The sequence below is a fragment of the Mastigoproctus giganteus genome, chromosome 5 (genome assembly GCF_048544385.1).
Source record: "Mastigoproctus giganteus isolate SK-2022 chromosome 5, ASM4854438v1, whole genome shotgun sequence".
In the NCBI taxonomy this organism is placed as follows: Eukaryota; Metazoa; Arthropoda; class Arachnida; order Uropygi; family Thelyphonidae; genus Mastigoproctus; species Mastigoproctus giganteus.
The window spans coordinates 33,746,272-33,767,151 of record NC_143579.1 but is presented as its reverse complement, the minus strand read 5'-3'; the positions used below and the strand labels follow the sequence as shown (position 1 = coordinate 33,767,151).

The following is a 20,880-nucleotide window of genomic DNA, read 5'->3' as shown; positions in this document are numbered from 1 at the left end:
TAATTGATTGCACAGAAACCAAATGTTCCCTGTTTAAATACTGCTCACATGAAAAGAGTTTCTTTTTTAAGAGCTCAGTAGTTAATTAACTATGGAATAATCAATTATTTTTTAACTGGAAGCCTAGAATTCCATATCAGCTTGAAGTGAACTATTCTAGCTTAGAATGCTTGTGTAGTTGCATTGGCCCTCTACTGACCTTATACGTTTAGCCTAGCATTCTTCCGTATCAAGCAAGATGTCATTCACTGTGGCAGCTAAATAGTGGATTCTAGCATTCATCATGAGTACTGTTTTATAATCATGCTTTACCTCCTGTTTAAGTTCTGTTGAGTAAAATCTACTTTTTTTGTATTGCCATCCATTTAGAACTTTACATCATGACATTTATGGATATACAACAGTAAATTCTTTAAAATCCAGAAGCCTAAGAGAATGAGAGATGCCTGACTTTAAAATTTTCTGGATATAGAGAGATATGGTTTATTGTTGGACAATTTTTGAGGAGCATATTTCAACAAATATTGGCATTAGCATTAGTAGAGGCATATGATGCAAGACAACAAGCTTATACAGCATCAGCCAAAAAAAACCCCTTCCCTTTTCACCGATCCATTCACTCCAATATTTAAGTTGTTGACTTCCACTACAACAGTTGGAAGTTTGTTCCAACTGTTGGTAGTTGGAACAAACTTCCATCCACCCACTGGTTAAAGGCAAATTTCCGCAAATCTATTCTACAATTCTCTTTCCACACTTTGAATTTATGTCCCCTCGGGTGAGTAATCTGAGCAAGGGGAAGAATCCTATCAGCATTGAGCTTGTTCAAACCATTCAAGGCCTTATGCACCTCAATTATATCACCTTGCAGGTGGCTAGTCTCCAGAAGTTTCAATTTGCAAAACTTAAGCCTTTCTTTGTAAGAGCAACCCTTTGTTCCACTCACCAATTTCGTTGCCCTTCTATGTATTCATTCCAGCAGCTCTACATTCTTCCTAAAATGAGGCCTCCAGACCTGTATAAAGTACTCAAGGTGTGGTCTGACCATTTCCTTATACAAGGGGATAATCACCTCCTTGCCCCTTCTAGAAAAATTTCTGTATATCATTGACTACTCTTGGGCTACTCTTGCAGCCTGTCTGCACTGCTCAGAAAACTTTATATCTGACTGCACAATTACCCCTAGGTCCTTTTCATTCTCCATTACATTAAGTGTAGTTCCACCCAGTTGATATGTTACTCTGAGGTTACTGCTACTCATATGCAATACTTTACATTTGTATCCTGATATACCTTCATCAATTTTTTTTTTATCCTCGCCTTTTCCCATTCTTGGGGTCAGCGTTTTTTTTTTTTTTTTTATTGTTTTGGCATGAAATTTTTACGGCCGGATGCCCTTCCTGACACCAACCCTTACCCTTTATTTGGGCTGGGGATATGCGGTGGTCATTCCCTGACCTTCCGCATCCTCCGTATTTGGTGGTCACCTTCATGAATATCACTGATAAATACCGAAAACAACAATGGGCCTAATGCTTAACCCTGGGGGACCCCACTAATAACATTAGTCCACGAAGAGCAGTTTCCATTGATAACCACTCTCTGTCATCTCCCACTCAACCATCGTTTTACTCATTGTAGCCACTTGCCCTTAATGCGATACTGCTGCAATTTGTACACTAGTCTTCCATGTACCACAGTGTAAAAAGTTTTCGTAAAATCCAAGTACAGGCAGTTCCGGCTTTATGAATTTTATTATTTTTTTTTCAAGTATCAACAAAATCGAAAATATGAACATTAACTACAAAAAATGAATGTTAAATATTCATAAATACCGCATTTCAAACCATGCATAGCTATATAATACATTGTACCTCGCTTTATGATATTAATCACCATCGTGTTGTGAAAATATTGTAAAGTGAACCCAATAACATTGTTTTTTTTGTTAATTTGTTCCATGACCTCGAAAGTTGAAATATTCGCTATATAACTCTCTAAAAGGTCATTTTTATAGTGTATCATTATTGTGTTAGTTATCAATTCAAATCATTAAAGTGAACTATAATTTCATCGTTATCATATGTTCCATTATAAGACTCAATTTTGAATGCTTTTGTGATATTTTTCTAAAACACATTTCTGGAGGTCATGACCATAAAACAATAAAAACAATTTGTACTTTCCGGTTTATTGGGCTTTTCTGTTACTGCAAGCAATTATAAACGGGTAGTAAACTCCATGTTATTGCATTTGCGAAAATACTGATAGCTGGTTTGTGTGATTCTTTTATGTTATTTTGGTTAAATGTGTTTCCCCTTACTGAAATCTTCAATTGTATTAAAAACATAAATTTTCAGAATCTTCTCTTCATTCCTTTTTTTTTTTAAAGCTTCGTAAACTTGTTACTCCGCACAAATCGTGTTAGTTGCAATTTGTGCGTGCCACTGAAAAATGCTTATGCATGCTTCTGAAATTTATAAAGAAAAGAGTAGATTATCTTGGAAACAAATGCCTCTTGAAGCATTTCTGAAGTTATCTTTTGAAGATGACTTCAGAAATCATCAAGGAGTCATCTTTTGAAAAAAAGATGACTCCTTGGGCAACAAACCAACGAGTGCCGAGCCAATAATGAGTGATCAACTAGTGTGCATTTAGTTGATGATGATGAAGAATAAACATTCTTTAACATTTGTAAGTCAAAAATAGTTTCTTTATTATTATAATAAAGAAATTTGCTTGATTTTACAGGCTACATTTTTAATTTCTTTGGATAAATCAGTCATTGTTTAAACAAACTAATTAGCTAACTAATTTCATTGTTGATAATGTAACCTCTATTTTTAACATTGTCTATTGGGAAATAAATTCTCGCTTTACGAGTTTTCACTTTATGCGCACACGCTACGAATGAATTAACTCGTAAAGTCGGGAACTACCTGTATATGATATCAAAATTATTTTTTGCATCCAGTTCCTTTGTGACCACATCATAGTATCCAAATTTGTCAGACAAGACTTCCCCTTATGTCTGAACTATAACTGCAGCCTTGTCTAGATGATCCTGCATCGATTCCTTAACCAGTGACTCCATTATTTTTATTTGGAATAGAAGTTAGACTAAGAGGTGTGTAATTACTCGGGTCATCCTTTGATCCCCTTTGTGCGATACTGCTGCGATTCACATTTGCACATCTCCAGTTTGTGGGTACCTCCCCTGAGTCCAAGGAAGCTCTCATAATTATGGCTAAGGGTTTGCTTACTTCCTTTGCTGCTACCTTTAATATAACTGGATAGATCCCATCCACTTGAGGTGCTTTATTGAGCACAAATAGCTCAATGTACAGGTAACCCTCGTATAACAGGGTAGTTAGGTTCCTATAAAATCTTGTGTAGTGCAAAACCGTGTTATACAGGACTAAGAACCACTACAAAAAGGGGAGGGGGTTGCATTCCAAAAGCTATCAAAAACAACTATCATACTAGTGTATGTCGATCTACACCCCAAGTTGTTGCGGAAAGACCTTTGAGTAGGTTTACCTTCTTGATGCAAGAATATCTTAGTTGCTTAATATGTTCAAGGAAAGTCAGTTTCTTATTCAAGAGAAGCCCTAAGAATCTTATGCTTGGTACAACTGGGATCATATATCTGTCCAGTTTAAGTTCAGAAGCAGGGTGTAGGTTTTGTTTCCTACAGAAGTGTATACATGCAGTTTTCTGTGTGGAAAACCAGAAGCCATTTGTTTGTGCCCATTTGCTTATTTTATTTATTGCTCCTTGTAGCTTCCATTCTATACTTCGCATATTCTGAGAGTGATAGGAAATACTGAAGTCGTCAATGTATAAAGCAGTATCAACAGGTTTTGGTATATGCTAAGTTATTTTGATAGCAAAGAGGGTAGTGCTAAGCAGGGACCCCTGAGGCACGTCCTCTTCTTGGGTGAAGACTTCTGAACGAGAATTCTGCAACTTAACTTGAAATAAACTGTGGCCTAAGAAATTTTGAATATATTTAGGAAGATGTCCGTGTAATCTAAGGTGATATTTGTTTTGAATAATTCCATAATGGCATGCCACATCGTAAGTTTTTTCTATATTGAAACAGATCATTATGTGGTGTTCTTTACAGATAAAGGTATTTCGCACATTGTTCTCTAATTTGATAGGTAAATCTAGTGTTGAACGATTTTTTTCTGAAACCATGTTGTGCTGGATGGAGAAGGTTATTTCTGTTCAAAAAATAGTCATTCTCTACCACTGTCAGTGTAGTACCATAGAGTTGATACCTTGCTCTGGGGTTGCTGTTTCACATATGTAGTACTTTACATTTGTCAATGTTAAACTTCATTTGCCACCTCTCAGCACATCTGCTCAACCTTTTCAGATCCTGTTTCAGCAGCATAGCGTCAGTAGTGTCCTTAACAACCCTGCCAACCTTTGTATTGTCTGCAAACTTGGACATTAAGCTTGATATACCATCATCAATATTATTTATAAATACAGAAAACAATAATGGATCCAACTCTGAACCCTAAGGGACTCCACTAATAACATTAGTCCACGATGAGCAGTGTCCATTGATTACTACTCTCTGCCTTCTCCCCCTCAACCACCCCTTTATACATAGCAGCAATTTGCCTCCAATGACACACGGCTCCAATTTGTGCTGCAGTCTTCCATGTGTAACAGTATCAAAAGCCTTTCTAAGATCCAAGTATATAATAGCAAAGTTATTCCCTGCATACAGTTCTTTTGTGACTGCATCATAGTATCCAATCAAATTGGTCAGGCAAGGCTTCCCCTTAACAAAACCAAGCTGTGTCCGAGCTATAACTGAAGTCTTGTCTAGATGATCCTGCAGTGCTTCTTTAATTTTCCTGGAACAGAATTTAAACTCACAGGTCTATAATTACTTTTGTCAGCCTTTGATCATCCTTTGTGAATTGGGGTCACATTTGCACATTTCCAGTCTATGGGTACCTCCCTTGAGTCCAAGGAAGCTCTCATAGTTATGGCTAAGGGTTTGCTTACTTACCTTGCTGCCTCCTCTAATATAACTGAGTAAATCCCATCCACCCCAGATGCCTTTCTGTGTGTTTATCTTCAACAATTTCTCCTCCACTTTACTAAGATTATCTAGCTTACTGCCAGAGTTGAATACACCTCTGGCATTCCACTTGCTGAATAACTCCTCATGTCTCATAGGCTTCTGTATCACGTATTAATTTATATGTATCCCATGCATTTTTCTTCTCTGCCATATGTCTCATTAGTTCATCTGACTGCCATTTAGGCCTAAACCAAGATAGGTTCTTTGAATGCTTTCCATTTTTAATTTGCTGTTGGTAACATCATCAGTAGGTCCCACTGTATAGAATTAAAATACTGTTTCAGACCATCGTAGTCGCCTTTACGAAAGCTATAACCCTTCCCTTTACCCCTGATGGTAGTTACCTCTTTGAGTAAATCCCACTTCAGCACAGCGTGATCACTGCCACATAGTGGTTCCTTTGTCTGATTCTTAATGCATGAAGAGTCATACTCTTGATCTGATAATCAGATCAAGAGTATTACTCCCTCTAGTTGCCTCCCGAACATGCTGATGTAGAAAACAATCATTCAATAAATCCACAAAAGTCTTACTAGTGTGGGAGTGACCAATCCACAAATTCCAGTCAATATTTGGGAAATTAAAATACCCATTATAAGACTCTCTGATGTAATGGCCCACTCTATTTCCCTGTACAGTTTTTTATTATACTCATCAGAGTCATTAGGCCTATAGCATACTCCTACTCTCAATTTTGATCTGCCAATGCTTATGTCACACCAAACTGACTCGTCCAGCGATATCGACTGGCTTCACTTCCTTGGATTTTATGTGTTTCTTAACTAATAGCATAACCCCTCCTCCCTTCCTATCCTGTCTATCCTTTCTGTAGATGTTGTACTCCCCAAATTCCAGTTCTGCACTCCTGATATCTGTGTGATATATTGTTTGCAGCCCATCAAATTCATCAAATTTATTTACCAAACTTCTAGCATTGGTGTACATACAAGTATACATGCACCTGCTCTTTTTCTTAGCTACCCTAACACAACTCATGTGTTTACTTGTACCGCAATGACTCCAAGCAGACTCTGAAATATCCGGCATCTTGTTTTCCAGGCTTCTGCTCATTCCAATAGAAGCAGTGCAAGAATCACTTTCACCTCTGCCAGTGGCTACTGTTAATCTATTAGTCCTTGTATCCCCACAAGCTAGCAGTTTTCCGACCCACCTAACACTGCCTCGATAGCATCAGCAAATATTCTTGCACCCTTTCTATTTAAGTGTATCCCATCCCTGTAGAAGCAATCCCTTCTGACAAGTACAGACCAGGCTGAAAAAAATTCTACCCCTTGAGCCTTGCACAATTTTCCAGGGCCGAATTGATCGACAATATACTCACGCCTATCTTGTCTGGGCAGAATTGCAGACACTTTCAAATTCAATCCTAATTCATGGCTTTTTTAGAATTACTTAACAAGTACATCTGCGGATCTCCTACTCTTAATATCGTTAGTGCCAACGTGTACAACTATATCATCTTTTGTGCCATTAAAAGATGATATCCGCTATACAACGTCATCAGTGGAATAGGACCATACCCTGGTCCTGTTCCACCTATCCTTTTTACAAAGCATGTTCCCTGTTTCCCTGACAATAGAGTCACCAACAACTACTAGTTCCTGTGGGACCAGCACATTCTGCCTTGGGGGTTGCCGCTGTGTTGCATGATGACCAAGTGCAAGCTCTGGCGTTGATGTGGGCAGCTGAGAGCTTGATGGTCCCGTCACTTTAGATCCTTCGAGGGCATCCACCCTGTCCTTCAAGCTCTCATATAGGCCCATAACAACGCTGAGTTGGTGCCTGATTTCGTTACACTCCTTGCATTGTGCACACACAAAGACATCCCCAATGGCAATATCATGTTCTGTACCCGATTGCTCCACAAACATCATGCAAGCAGTGCATTTTAAAAGGCTGTGATTCAGAGGGCAACTCCCCCCCCCCTCAGTTCTCCTCTGAGCCACAGCACTCCCATTAGCTTGAGCCTTTTGCTTTGCTGCTCTGGTCTGAGTCATGATTTCGATTTAATTTCAATTTCAGTACAAAAATTATAACCCTAAACTTGTATCCCAACACAGTTAAAATGCTATATATATTTTTCAGTATCGAATATCTACGAGTTCCGTTTATATAACTTCCGTATCAAGTTATGTATTAATTAATTATGTTACGTTTGTAATCTAATTCGTTATATGTACTTAGTTAAAAGTACAAATTAAATGACAACGAAGTTTAACGAATTTAATAGATTTTGCTGATTAATTGACAATATTATATTATATACTATACCATACTATCGCTATCTAGTTCGGGATATAATGTTGTATCGTATAACAATGGCGCAAGTTATGAACGGTAAATCTACGGACACTCAAGTATTAATTAACTTCCAAATCTCGCTGTCTCAATTCAGAATAAATTAACGATCCTGACTAGGTCTATAAGCTACTTATAGAAAATAATTTGATGTATCAATTGGTCAATAAAGCGGCTAAATATTGCTAAAAAACTTCTCGTTCAGCAGAGCTGCATTGTAACATGTGGATATGATACCCTTACCGATACTTTTATGCAATTACAAGGTCAAGTAAGGAATAAATACATCAGATTAATCAGAAAATCACAAAATAATGCTATACTACTAAATATAAATCAAAAGTTTTAGATAAACAATAATTTCAAATCAATAAATAAGAAAATCCATTTAGCGGCTTTGAACATGTCTGGCTCCCACTAGCCTCATTAGCAGATTCCAATGTTATTAGTGGAGTTCCCCAGGGTTCGGTGTTGGGCCCATTTTTGTTTCGTATATTTATCAATGATATTGATGAAGGTATATCGGGTTTAATGTCCAAGTTTGCAGATGATGCAAAGGTTGGTAGGGTTGTTAACGACAGTAAAGACAGTATGCTACTCCAACTGGATCTAGATAAGTTGGGAAAATGGGCTGAAAAGTGGCAACTGAAGTTTAACATTGACAAATGCAAAGTACTGGGTAGCAATAACCAAAGAGAAACGTACAAACTGTGTGGTACTACACTCAAGGAAACGGAAAGGACCTGGGAGTAATTGTACAATCAAATATGAAGTTCGCTGAGCACTGCAGACGGGCTGCCAGGGCAGGTCATGGAGTCAATGATATATAGGAATTTTGCTAGCAGGGATAGGGAAGTGACTATTATTATTATTATTAGCTATACGGTGCAAGGAAGCCTGAGGCTTATGCTGCACCAGCCAAAAAAAAATTCCTGAGTTACCCTTTGAGAGAGAGAGAGAGAGAGAGAGAGAGAGAGAGAGAGAGAGAGAGAGAGAGAGTGAGTGACAAAAGTAGAAGGGGAATCACCAAGAAAGAGAAGAATGATGATATCCAGCTCAGGACCATGGGTGTGTCATGTCCATAATCACCAGATATGAGCCCCGGGGTATCTTATCCCGTTATATAAGGCAATGGTCAGGCCACACCTAGAGTACTGTGTACAGGTCTGGAGGCCTAATTTTAGGAAGGACGTAGAATTGCTAGAACGAGTACAAAGAAGGGCAACAAGATTGGTGAGGGGAACAAAGGGGTGCTCTTACCAAGAAAGGCTTAAGTTCTGCAAATTTCAGCGCCTGGAGAGTAGGCACCTGCAAGGTGATCTGATTGAGGTGTATAAGGCCTTGAATGGGTTGAGCAAGCTGACTGCTGATGGGATTCTTCCTCTTGCTCAGACTAAGAACCTGAGGGGACACAGTTTTAAATTGAGGAAAGATAGCTGTAGAATAGATGTGTGGAAATTTGCCTTTAGCCAGCGGGTAGTTGATCGGTGGAACAGGCTTCCAGCTTTTGTTGTGGAAGCTAATAGCCTGAACAAATTTAAGGCTGAGCTGGACAGGTATTTGGAATGAAGGGAGGGGTGAAATGGGAGCATGTTTTTTTTTTTTTTTTTTTTGGCTGATGCTGCATAAGCTTGAGACATTCCATGAGGTTCACTTAAGGGAAGCTGAGAAAGCAAAACAGTGTATAAAAGAAGATTCAGTCAACTCAGCCAATCTTGTCGTATGCTGTGTAGATCTACAAAAAGACCTTCCTTTTCCAGTACTGTCAGTATACAATGCAGACTACAAAAGAAACACATAAGCTTATAACCTGGGAATCCATGATTTAAGAAATAACTTTTTATTTTTATGTACAGGATGTCAAGCTGCAAGAGGATCACAAGAAATATCCTCTTGCTTGCTAAAGCACTTCCAACAGTACTGTTCCCAGAAAAGACATATTATAATCTTTTCAGATGCATGCACCAGCCAAAACCAAAACAGTAAAACAGCATTATCACTAATGAAATATGTGCCGAGGAATGATAAAAATGTTTAAATTATGGAGCGGAAATTTCTCATGTCTGGGCATTCATTTCTGCTTGACGACAGAGATTTTGGCTCAGTGGAGAAAAAACTATTCATGTTCCTAATTATTGGTATGCAATAATGCCAAAGCAAGAAAACTACAAAAGTTCATTGTATGTCAGATGGAACAGACAGACTTCCTACAGCATCACTTGAGAAAGCTTTTATAAGGTGGAAGTAAAACTCCAATAAGGATGATGTGAACTGGTTTTGTATTCGACATCTTTGTTATGAATGAGATCAACCTTTTTAAATTTTGTATAAGGAAAGTTTGAGTGATCCTGAAGGTTTCAAACTTCTTAATATTATGGTGCTGAAATCACGAGGCAGGCCACTTTCCCTTGTGAATATTAAACAGCTTTTGCTGTATCCAGAGGGAAGAAAGGTACATTCAGCATTTCCACCATGGTTTTGAAAATAGTGAATGTCTTTGGATTTGGAATTGCTGCTGCTTGGGCAATATATATTTTTTTTGATATACTTCACTGCTTCACAAATTGGCTCCTGGCTGACTCTGGTGATGTTAAGCATTGCCAGATGTTTAAAAGTATTCCAGTCATCCTGATCAATCTCCCACTGTGAAATCCTCACTGGATGACGTGGTCTCCCACTACACAGGGAAGTGATTGTTCTATACAGATTTCTTTCAGCCTCCCATGTACAGAGGGGAGCAGACAGAAAGATCAGGGCAGTAAATGCATGGGTAAGAAAAAGGAATTGGGGCGCCACATTTAGAAGAGGAAAGTTGTTATTTTTGAGCATATGCTATATAATTCAGCCACTCTCCCATTAACATTTGCACTACCTCACAAAGTATTATGCCCACTGAAATCTCCTAGTAATGGGACAGCAGTTGGCAACTGCTTAATGAGATCATCAAAGTTTGGACGGGGCTCAGGAAAGACAGTTCATCCCCAGCCCAGTCCTTTTGGATGATTGTACAAATGTGAACAGTTGGGTCCTCATTTACATTTTAAATATGTCTCCTGTAAGCAGAAGCATACTGACTCATACTTATGTAGACAGGCCTTGATGTCATCACCACTTCAATGTAATCCACAATAGATTCGCTATAGGAATTTGGATGTGGCCATTTAGCTTTTATGGATCCATCTGTGGGCTTCCGAGGAGAAGAGGGGGGGCCTTGGTTTGCTGTCTTAGATTTATTCTTTTTAGGTATGTTTGCATATATTTTTTAATTTTATTGTATTATAATGTTTTCTGTTCTAAAGGAGCCTAATTAATATATAAAATAAAGACTAACAATAGTCTGACAAGTGTATCACTTGGTTTTATGCACATATACCAAGTATGTCTCTCAGTAATGTTTCATGGTGTGAGCAAAGAGTCACCCATTATGGTGAAGAGAGGTAGCAAAGGTCCTAAAAATAGTACACTGGAATGTGATAACCCAATGGCGGGAGGCAAAGTATCATTTGTTCAAGGTTGACTAAAAATCACACCACCATCAGATGACCAATATCTAGTCGTATCTGCTAGATACTGATCAACAGCAATTCTCTTCTAAGAGTGCAACTGTCTCAAGATGGAATATTTTCAACTGAACTGTATTCTATCGGCTGTGGAAGAGAGGTCTATATATAAGACAAGAGCTTGTTTCTTTCAACTATTTGTAAATGTCATTGAATTATCCACATCATTTTTGAGAGAGAGGGTGGGGGTGGGAGGAAGATCAAAACTAACCAAACCATAAACATCAGCAACTTCCACAGGTGATTCTTAAGTTGTAACTTCAGTTTTTGAAGTTTTTTGCAATTCATTCTTACACGATGAGATGTTTCTGTTTATTATTTCTTATTAATTCTGTTTATTCATTGCTTATTCAATTTTTTTTAATGAAATAAATAATTTTCTACTTTTGTTTTATATTATTTAGAGATGGTGGCAGCAGTTTATAGCTTTCAGATATCTATTATGTCATCTGCCCTCTAGTACTTCTTGAAGGGTTGGTAGTTCTTGTAGTCTAGAGAAATGTGAATGTTTGCATATGATTTCTTTCAAAAACTGGGCAATCCATTAGTTAAGGTTACCTTCAATTTTGACAAAAGGGTGGATCTTTTGAGTGCCCAATTCTGAACCCAGCTGACTACTACTACTATTTGTCTCTCTGTTTTTAAACTAATATTTCATGGTTGCAACCCTTTTTTATTTATAATAGTTTGTTTTCACTTTATTCTTCATAATTAATTTGATACTGCCTCAGAGTAATTTTGAATGATCGTTTATTATTATTATTAGCCATATGGTGCAAGGAAGCCTGAGGCTTATGCTGCACCAACCAAAAAAAATTTCTGAATTGCCCTGAGAGAGAGAGAGAGAGAGAGAGAGAGAGAGAGAGAGAGAGAGAGAGAGAGAGAGAGAGAGAGAGAGAGAGAGAGTGTGAGTGAGTGAGTGAGAAGTAGAAGGGAATCACCAAGAAAGAGAAGAATGATGATATCCAGCTCAGGATCCTGGGAAAAATCCAATTAAAATCCATTTAGAAATGTCAGAAGTGTGTCCTGTAGGCCTTACGGATGTTCATTTATTATTAATGTGCATTATTATTATTAATGTAATTAATTTTTCAAATAATATGGCACAAAATTCCCACAGTTACATCTGAAGAAATTTTTCAGCACAAAACAGGAAATGAAGAATCACTAACTTTCATAAGAAAATGTATCATGATTCTTTTGGTAACCAAGGCAAATAATGAGCCCACACTGGTTGCCATTTGTATGTTGAAAATGTGAGACAAACAATGAGCTGATGGAAGACAAAACTCCCTTGCATTTTCAAGGATGCCTGGAGAATGTCTATTGCTGGAGTGCATTGTACCAACAATGCAAGTTCAGAGGAGAGGAGGCTATGGTGCGTTTCTCACAGTATGGCCTAGGATCCTCGGTGTTCTGCAGGTTCTTTTTTTTTTTTTTTTGAAAAAACCAAACTCAAAAGGTATCAAAACCTATAGTACTAGTACCGTGCATGGGTTGAAGGAGATGGGGAGGGAAGGGATGCCAGAAACTTTGCTCTGGTGACTAAACATGGGTTTCACCACCTCAAGCCTCCAATAAGCAAAGTGGCGGTATTGTACCATGAATGTTGATGCTTACGTTAACTCCACTTTAGACCCCATGTTTGTTTCAAAAGGATAATGCTGCAGAATCCCCCTTTCTAAGTTTCCACCAGTCATGGTGCATTGGCTGTACATGCCAAATTCCAATGATGTAACCAACCCTGGAACCAAGGTATGGGCATTGGATCCCAGTGATGCTAATTTGGAAACCCAGCACCATCACTGGGAGGTCCCCTCACCATGCATACAGGTGCCCATTTCAAGGGACTTAAACTTTGGTTTTCCAATAAATGTGCTAAGACTCGTCAAGAGTTTCTTTTTGCACTGCATACCTCTTTTGAGTATAACATACTAATCCTTTTATCCATTTAAGAAGAAGGACTTGGCACTCTATGACCTTGGATGTTGCTGTGTCATAAACATCCATCCTTCCATACTGTTCAATATAAGAACCCGGCATATTGCAACTGGCTCATATCCTAGTCTCTAGCCTGATTTTTTTTGCCTACACCTAAGCTCAAAACAGTTGCAAAAGCTATTAATCAATCCAAACTGATTTTGAATAGGCCAAGTGTAGAAAACTTGCTTCTTGACCTAATGGCAGCTGAGTCTTCTAGTGTCTGACCAAAGCTATTGGTTGAAACTTTTGTCCATCTATATTTCCACCTCTGTCACAACATGATGGTACTCATGCATCCTCAGCTAAAGATAAAGCTGAATTATTAGCAATCCTACTTTTCCCCTCTGGGCACTGGCATAGATATTCTTGGTAAATTATCTCCTACAACACCAAACATATTCCACTCAGTGCTCCTATGCTCCTCTGACATCAGAATTCTGAACAATCTTGATGCCAAGAAAGCTCCAGATCCTGAAGGTTCTGCTTGTTCTCAAAGCAGAGAACCCTCTGCTTGTTCTCAAAATCTAAGCACATGAGCATGCACTTGTTTTGTGTTGCCTTTCTACACTTTCTTATTCCACTGGTATTTTTCCTTCAGCTTAAAACCTTGGGTCACATCCAGGCACTTCCTAAAAAAGGGTGAGAAATCTCCCCCCCCCATTCTCCCAATTATCACAACACCACTACACTTTTGAAAGTAATGGAGAAATCCATCAACTACAAACTTAAACTACCTGGAATTGTTAAGATCTACAAGTTATACATCTTTGGACAAATTCAATGGAAAAGTATGTTGGAATTCAAACAGTTGCTGTTGACATTTCCAAAGCTTCTGATTATGCTTGCATAAAAGTTTTAAACTTCCATTTTATGGTGTGGCTTCTGTTACATGGCCAGAGCAAAAACTGATTACCGCAAAGTTTTCTTTACCCTTTGTCACATAGCCATTCAGCTTCTGCTACATGCCTTTTCTACAGCTATTTCTACTGGATTGGCATCTGTAATTCCACTGCTCCCTTCCAAACCAGTTTAAACATACAGCAACTACTTGATATCCATTCACCAATACCAAAATCACAGAACTAATTCTTCTACTTCTTCATTTATCTCATATCTACTTCTGTTCTTTGGAATAACCTTCCTCCACATTACCTTTACCTTCTAAGCTTTCAACTCATATGTGGTAATGAAGTGTTTTTGCACCTTTAGTGTTTAGGGTTTTTATTTCACCAAAATGAAAAAAAAAAAAAAGTATATTTCTATATGCAAATATAAAGATTAAATTAAATCAGGAATCTAAAAGTTGTTTCATTTTATATTTTGCAGACTTACCTTGTATATGCTAAAAAACCTACTAATTTACTTACTTTCATAGGTTTAGTACATAATGCAGTCAGGACATGCATTCTTCCTTGAGAAAATAAATCATCACCACAATAGTTCTTTAATGAAAGCTGAAAGGCATTTACAAATTAAATTCAAAATTAAATTCAGTATATTATGTTTCAATAAGCTAAAGGCAAGAAATTTGAATTATCAACTTAAGTGTTATAAATATTAATATAGCAGTATGTTATAATTCAAAGATGAAGGGAGGTGGGGAGATGAAAAACACTTTGCGAGATCAAATTTTACTACTTTTATTTTACCACTCAAAGACCTTAACTAAAATAAAAAAAAAAAAAAAAAAAAAAACCCAGTTTTACAATTACAGAACTGTATAAAAATACAAATGTAAACCTACAGACCTACTTTGTTTAAAATATTCCACAAGGGTCTGATGCAATTTCTGTATTCTCTCTTGTTCGGTAATATTCTCAATATGATTTATTTGAATGTTCACGGGGAATATTTTGCAAAAACTGTTTCAGAGAAGAAGTAAAGATTAATATCATAAAAGTAATTACAAAAATCTTTCCTTTGGCTCCCTTTGCTGCTAGCTAAGGTGTCAGTGGGATGGACTCTGGTAAAAATGCGAAATTTGATTTTGAATTTTTTTTACATGTATGACTATATCATTCTTTAAAAAAGTTACATTTATTGCACAAAAATTATCTGGGAACTGCTATGTAATGTTGTCCATGAGCAAAAATGCCAACGTTTTTTGAATGTCTGACTCTGAGATTTGTTGACTGATTGTGATGACAAAAGCTAAGAAATTGTCTTTTCTTCAAAGTAAATGGCAAGTTAGTTTCACTGGGAGCTACATCAATTCTTGGGATTTGAAAATCAGTCTGAAAATTTTTTGGAATTTTTTTTCCTTCTCAATTTTAATGCTCAATAAAACCTACCAAAAAATAAAATTAGGTCAAAAAGCATATTTAATCTTTGAGTTATTCAAGTTCAAAGAGCATTCGGGACAGACAGACGGACTCCTTCTATATTGTAATCATCATCTACCATTTCATCCTCTTGTTCTTGTGTTTATATTTGGTAAATTCTCTGTATCAGTTAAACACTATCTACCAATTTCAATATCACAAGAAATACAGTAAACCCCCGCTATTCGCGGGGGTTACGTTCCTGAGAAATGCCGCGAATACTGAGTTATGGCTCCCATAGTAATAAAGGGGTTCCGTTCCAAAGTATGAAATATATAAGAAAAACTAGTCTAAAATTTTGTCTATGTATGTATTATATGTACCTTCATAATATGACTATGTACATAGTGAAATGCAAGCATATGGCATCGAAATGAAAATGAGAAACAATTTAATATTAAATGTAATATTTATTAGAAATTTCAAACAAATCTTTTAAACCAGCGCTTTGCTAGCTAAAAAACTTATCCCGTCAGTGATATCACCAGTTTCGCTAAAGTGTTGATAAAGGAGTTTTGCCTTTTCACGAATGATGAGTGAACTTAACAGAATTTTATTTTGAGTTCGGTCTTCTATCCACAGATTTAAAGCCATTTCCATTTTTTCCAATTTAACATCACGAGTTACAGAGCAAATTTTTGAAGCAATTAGCACATTTTCACGGACGCTACAGCGGATTTTTTATTCTGATTTTTTGATTGAGTGTAGCGTTGACTCATTGATTTTATAATGTTTTGCCACTGAGGAGACACTTTCACCATTAGAAATTTTGTCTAATAACTCAATTTTATTCGCTAATGCCATCACCTTCTTTGATATTTTCACATTTCCCTTGTTATTCGTAGCCATATTTTTGTACGGGTTAGAAAGAACTTGTCCACAATAAACTCACTTTCTTCCGTTAACACACTCGAAAAAGTCTGTTTTACACTGCAAAATGGTAGATTTATCACTTTTGTAAGCATATTAATTTGTAAATTGATAAATTTATTCAATTTATAAGCATATAAATTAAAAGCAAACGACGAAACCTTCCATGACAAGGCACCTCCGTAGCCAGGTGGGCAGGAGTGGCAGTGCGTAGCACACGCTTCTTGATTAGACTAGAGTTCGAGCCCGTGACCATCAAATACGGAAAGGTCAGGGAATGACCACTGCATATCCCCGGAGCAATATGGCCTTAGTTGCTAATGCTCCTAAAAACCAAACAACAAACCAACTTCCATGACAAGCGCATAACACATACTGAACAAGGATTAGTGAGAAACATCCATGCTCGCGATTTTGTCACCCTTCTTCCCCCACCTACTGAGTGCTGTTTTGACCGGGAAAGATAATTTTAGCCACGCCCATGTTTTTTTATGGTGGAAAATGTTCACAGCACTTTGAAATTCACATTTTTTTAGATTTCATTTTATATTAAATCAGCAACCGTGAATATAGATACCGCGAATAGCGGGGGTTTACTGTATTTACAAAATTGTAAAATCAAACTGCTTCATTTATCCCCATAGTAGTAATGGCATTTCAGCTATCACCCAGGACATTTTACATCCTCCTCACCTATTACAGCTCAACTTGTCAATGGAAATCCAGCTAACTTGAAACAATTGGCAGTTGCATTTTCAGTAACAGAATATTAAGCTTTTCTTGAGCCTTCAGTAAATTGATTCCAAGAGCATTCCAATCTCTCTCTTTGTCTTGGATGCACCTCTGTACAACTTGTTTGCAATTTCTTTATTAAAATATTGAATAATTTCTTAGTTAAAGGGTTGAAGCTTTGATGCGGTGTTTTGTGGCAGCAATTTAACTGAAACTGAAGTCAGGGTTGAAATAATTTATGAGATGTGCAACTATCAAATATAAATTTTCATTTTTTATCTGCCATGAACAAAATAAACAACTTTTTATTTTTTACATGCCAGAAAAAAAATACTTTTCATTTTTTTTTTTATCTACTATGATGCAAATCTAACTTAAGCGGCCATTTAGAAAAATTTCAGCTGTCACTCTAGTCTTACAATTTGCACCATACTTCAAAGATTTTCTAATTACTAGAGAGCAAAGTTTCTCTGTTTCATTCATTTTGCTACTAAACGTTCATCAGTTTATCAGGCAAACACTTGTAAACAAACTAGCCTTGTGTGTGGTGAAGACATCATTAGTGCCGTAAACTTTCAGGATTTCAAAACGTTTTGTACAATTTGTTATAGACCCACATCAATAACATTTTAATGTTCTTCATAGGTTTTCTAAAAACAATAATGTTTTATTTTGAAATTTATTTTTCATCCATTACTTGCCTTAATTCCTTCATAAATAAGCTTAAAGAAATGATCTTTTCTGGGCAATGAAAAAAAAAAAAAAAAAAAAAAACCTACATGAATACATATTTGGATAACCTGCACTCCTCATGTGTTTCTTACTGCTAAGGTTGGATGTGACTGCTTTGAAATTGCATCCTTATTTGCTAGATAAGTTGAGAATGTATCAAGAGGAATCCCAAATTCTCACCTGTTTCATCTGATGCTTGATTGCTCATAGCTGCAGTTCACGTTTGATCTGTATGACTTTATTAATGACTTAAGCTTACTATAGCTTGGCTCAGTGATCTCTGTATGTTATATTTATAATGGTTAGTCTGCATAGAGTATCTGAAAATGTTTGGGAAGTATTATTGTTTAGTGGCATGGGAAAATGAAAAATTAGCTGGAATGGCACAAGTATGAATATATTATAACTTGCATAGAATTATGACTGCATATTACTTAATAGTTCCAATTTGATTTCATATAATACTGCAGTATAAATACCACATTCTAAAAGAGATATTTTCACCGAGAAATGGCTGTAGCACTTACAACTTGATCTGTTTTTGAGATGTCAGTATAGACAAGTACTTTCTGTGAGTTTTGCATGGATGTTATAATTTTACAAAAAGCATTTTTTCCACTGTTAAAGATATCATCACAAGAGGGTGAAAACAGAGCCTATGGTAGGTATAGAGTAGATGATCTTGAAAGAAATGGTTATATTAATAATCCAACTGAGCATGAGCTCTTGAAGTCAGTCACACAGGCCAGTTTTAATTAGGCTTAGTACCATACAGTTTGAGGAACAAATTAGTGTATCTAGGATGATAAGAATTACTTATGATTTTACCTGCAACGTGGAAGATCAGTATTTTTCCCCTGAAGTAGAGTGGGTATTCATTTGTATCAATACTTAAGAAATGGACTGTGGATGTTTTGAAGGCTCTCAGAGCTATCTGAAGGGCACTGTGATGGAAAGTATTCAGACACAGTAAGGAGCTCTTCCTGATGGAGTCAAAGAATGTAGAATCCATAGTTCTAGAGTGAATTAAGGCTCTATATAGGTATGTGCTGTTGTTATTTGGTTTAATGACACAAGGGCTATTAAGGCCAAATTGTGTCTGTTCATCGTTAATTCACAAGAAGCATATCGTTAGAGTGGTTAAATTTGCTTCATTTCCTAAGAAATGTGATATATTCAACGTGGAGTGTGACTGAAAAGTGTTTGACCGGATGGTTGAATGTAAGCGACAATCAACCAGAAAATGATGGACCGTAAGTTGTGTCTGACAGGATGAGCACTGTGGTGGGTTTTCTCCCAATAATAGAAAGAGATGAGTATGATGAGTGTCCAATTCTGAGTCTTGCCAGTACCACTTCCTCTTGTCTGTTGCATCGGAAGCCAGATAGCCACAGCTTTGGATCTTTTATCTGGTAAAGTTTATTGTTGGTGTCACTTTTCCAGGTCTGTGACCATTTATCATAGCACGCTTTGCATATGACAGACTTATAGTCAGAGTAAAGAACCTGATGATGTTGTGAGAGGGTGGGTTGTTTGTTTGTTTGTTGTTTAGTTTTTAGGAGCATTAGCAACTAAGGCCATATTGCTCCGGGAATATGCGGTGGTCATTCCCTGACCTTTCCGCATCCTCTGTATTTGGTGGTGACGGGCTTGAACCCCAGGTGAGAGGGTGGGTTGGGATGTTTAGTGGCAAAGTCAGCATTTTCATTTCCCAGAATGCCTGAATGGGCAAGGATCCAGCAAAAACTGATTGGACACACTGCAATTCAACAGCTGGGAATGAATTTGTTTACAGTGTAGAATGAGAAGAGGAGAAATTCTTCCTTATGGCAGAGACAGAACTCAGGGAGTCTGTGTAAATTATGGCAGATGAGATGGAAAGCTCAATAATCTTACTAAGCTCTAACTTAATGGCATACAATTCAGCTGTGAAGATGCTGCAAGCTAGTGGCAGTGTGGATGAAATTGTACATAAAGGAAAAACTGCTGCAGCACCTACCATACTATCAGTTTTGGAACCATCTGTATAAATTTTACAGGCATGGCTGTTCATAGTAGCATGAGCTGAATGTAACTGTCTGATATTGGAGGGAGGAATAATATTTTTCTCCCACTGGAGGAAGTGTGTATCTTGAGAGACAGACACATATGTCCAAGGTGGAACAGGTGCAGTTGTATCTTGAAAAATTTCATTTAATTTGACATTCCAACTGAGAATAATCTCTTTGATCCTGAGAGAGGCAGGTCTATTTTCATTTGGCTTGCTCTCATAGAAGGCTTCCCACCGAGTATTATAGAGATACTCCCAACTTGGGTGCAAGCGTAGACTCTGGATCTTAGCAGCGTAGTGAAGCAGTAGTGTTTTTCTACGCAGGTATAATGGGGGATAATGTGCTTCAGTATAAAGACTGGATTGGAGAAGTCCTGAAAGCTCCTAGCACAGTCCTCAGAGCACTGTGATGGATCACATTTAGCCATTTTAAAGTAGTGTTCCGGACAGAGTCATACACTGGACAACCATAATCTAGCCATGAATGGATTAAACTTCTATAAAGATGCAGTAAAGTATATCGATCAGCTCCCCATGACATCGACGAGACCGCTTGAAGTATATTCAAATGCTTCATGCAAGAAGTTCTCAAATAAGTGATGTGGGCTTGGAAATTTGGTTTACTGTCTAATATTAGTCCAAGAAATTTAACAGTATTAACAAGCGGGAATGGAGTATTGTTTATTTGTATTCCAGGTTTGGGATGGAGAGTTCGCTTCTTGCAAAAGTGAGTGACAGTGCATTTCTTTTCTGAGAGTCTTAACTATTCAGTGAAGTCCAGGATTCTTTTTTGGTTATGGCAAGTTGTAGCTGCTGTTCGATGGTATTCATACTTTGAGATTGACACGAAATGGTAAGATCATCTGAATACATATAAGTTTGAACAATTTTTGGGATATCTCATGTCATGCTGCTAACTCGGATTGAAAACAGCGTTGGACTAAGTATTGATCCCTGCGGGACTTCCTCTTCCTGAATGTGAGATGTTGAGAGTATGTTTTTATATAGGACCTGAAAATAATGCAATTGCAGGAAATTCTGAATTATTTCCGGCAAATGGCCCCCAAGCCCCAGATGGTAAAGGTCCCTAATAATACCATGACACCATGTAGTATCAAATGCCTTTTCAAGGTCTAAATTGACCATGACTAGATGTTGTTTCATGACAAAGGCATTACGGATATGAGATTCGGTTTTGATAAG

At 37.3% G+C, this 20,880-nt stretch overlaps 1 protein-coding gene across 4 annotated transcripts in view; it reads right to left on the bottom strand.

The window, feature by feature from the left end:
• Dis3l2 (Dis3 like 3'-5' exoribonuclease 2) overlaps window positions 1–20,880 on the bottom strand; it is a 440,068-nt gene that overhangs the window by 80,125 nt on the left and 339,063 nt on the right. For all 4 annotated transcript variants that reach the window (XM_090373977.1, XM_090373976.1, XM_090373978.1 and 1 more), the window contains one exon: window positions 14,340–14,426. In XM_090373977.1, the coding sequence (XP_090230103.1) occupies window positions 14,340–14,426 (87 nt within the window). The remainder of the gene's footprint in view (window positions 1–14,339; window positions 14,427–20,880) is intronic.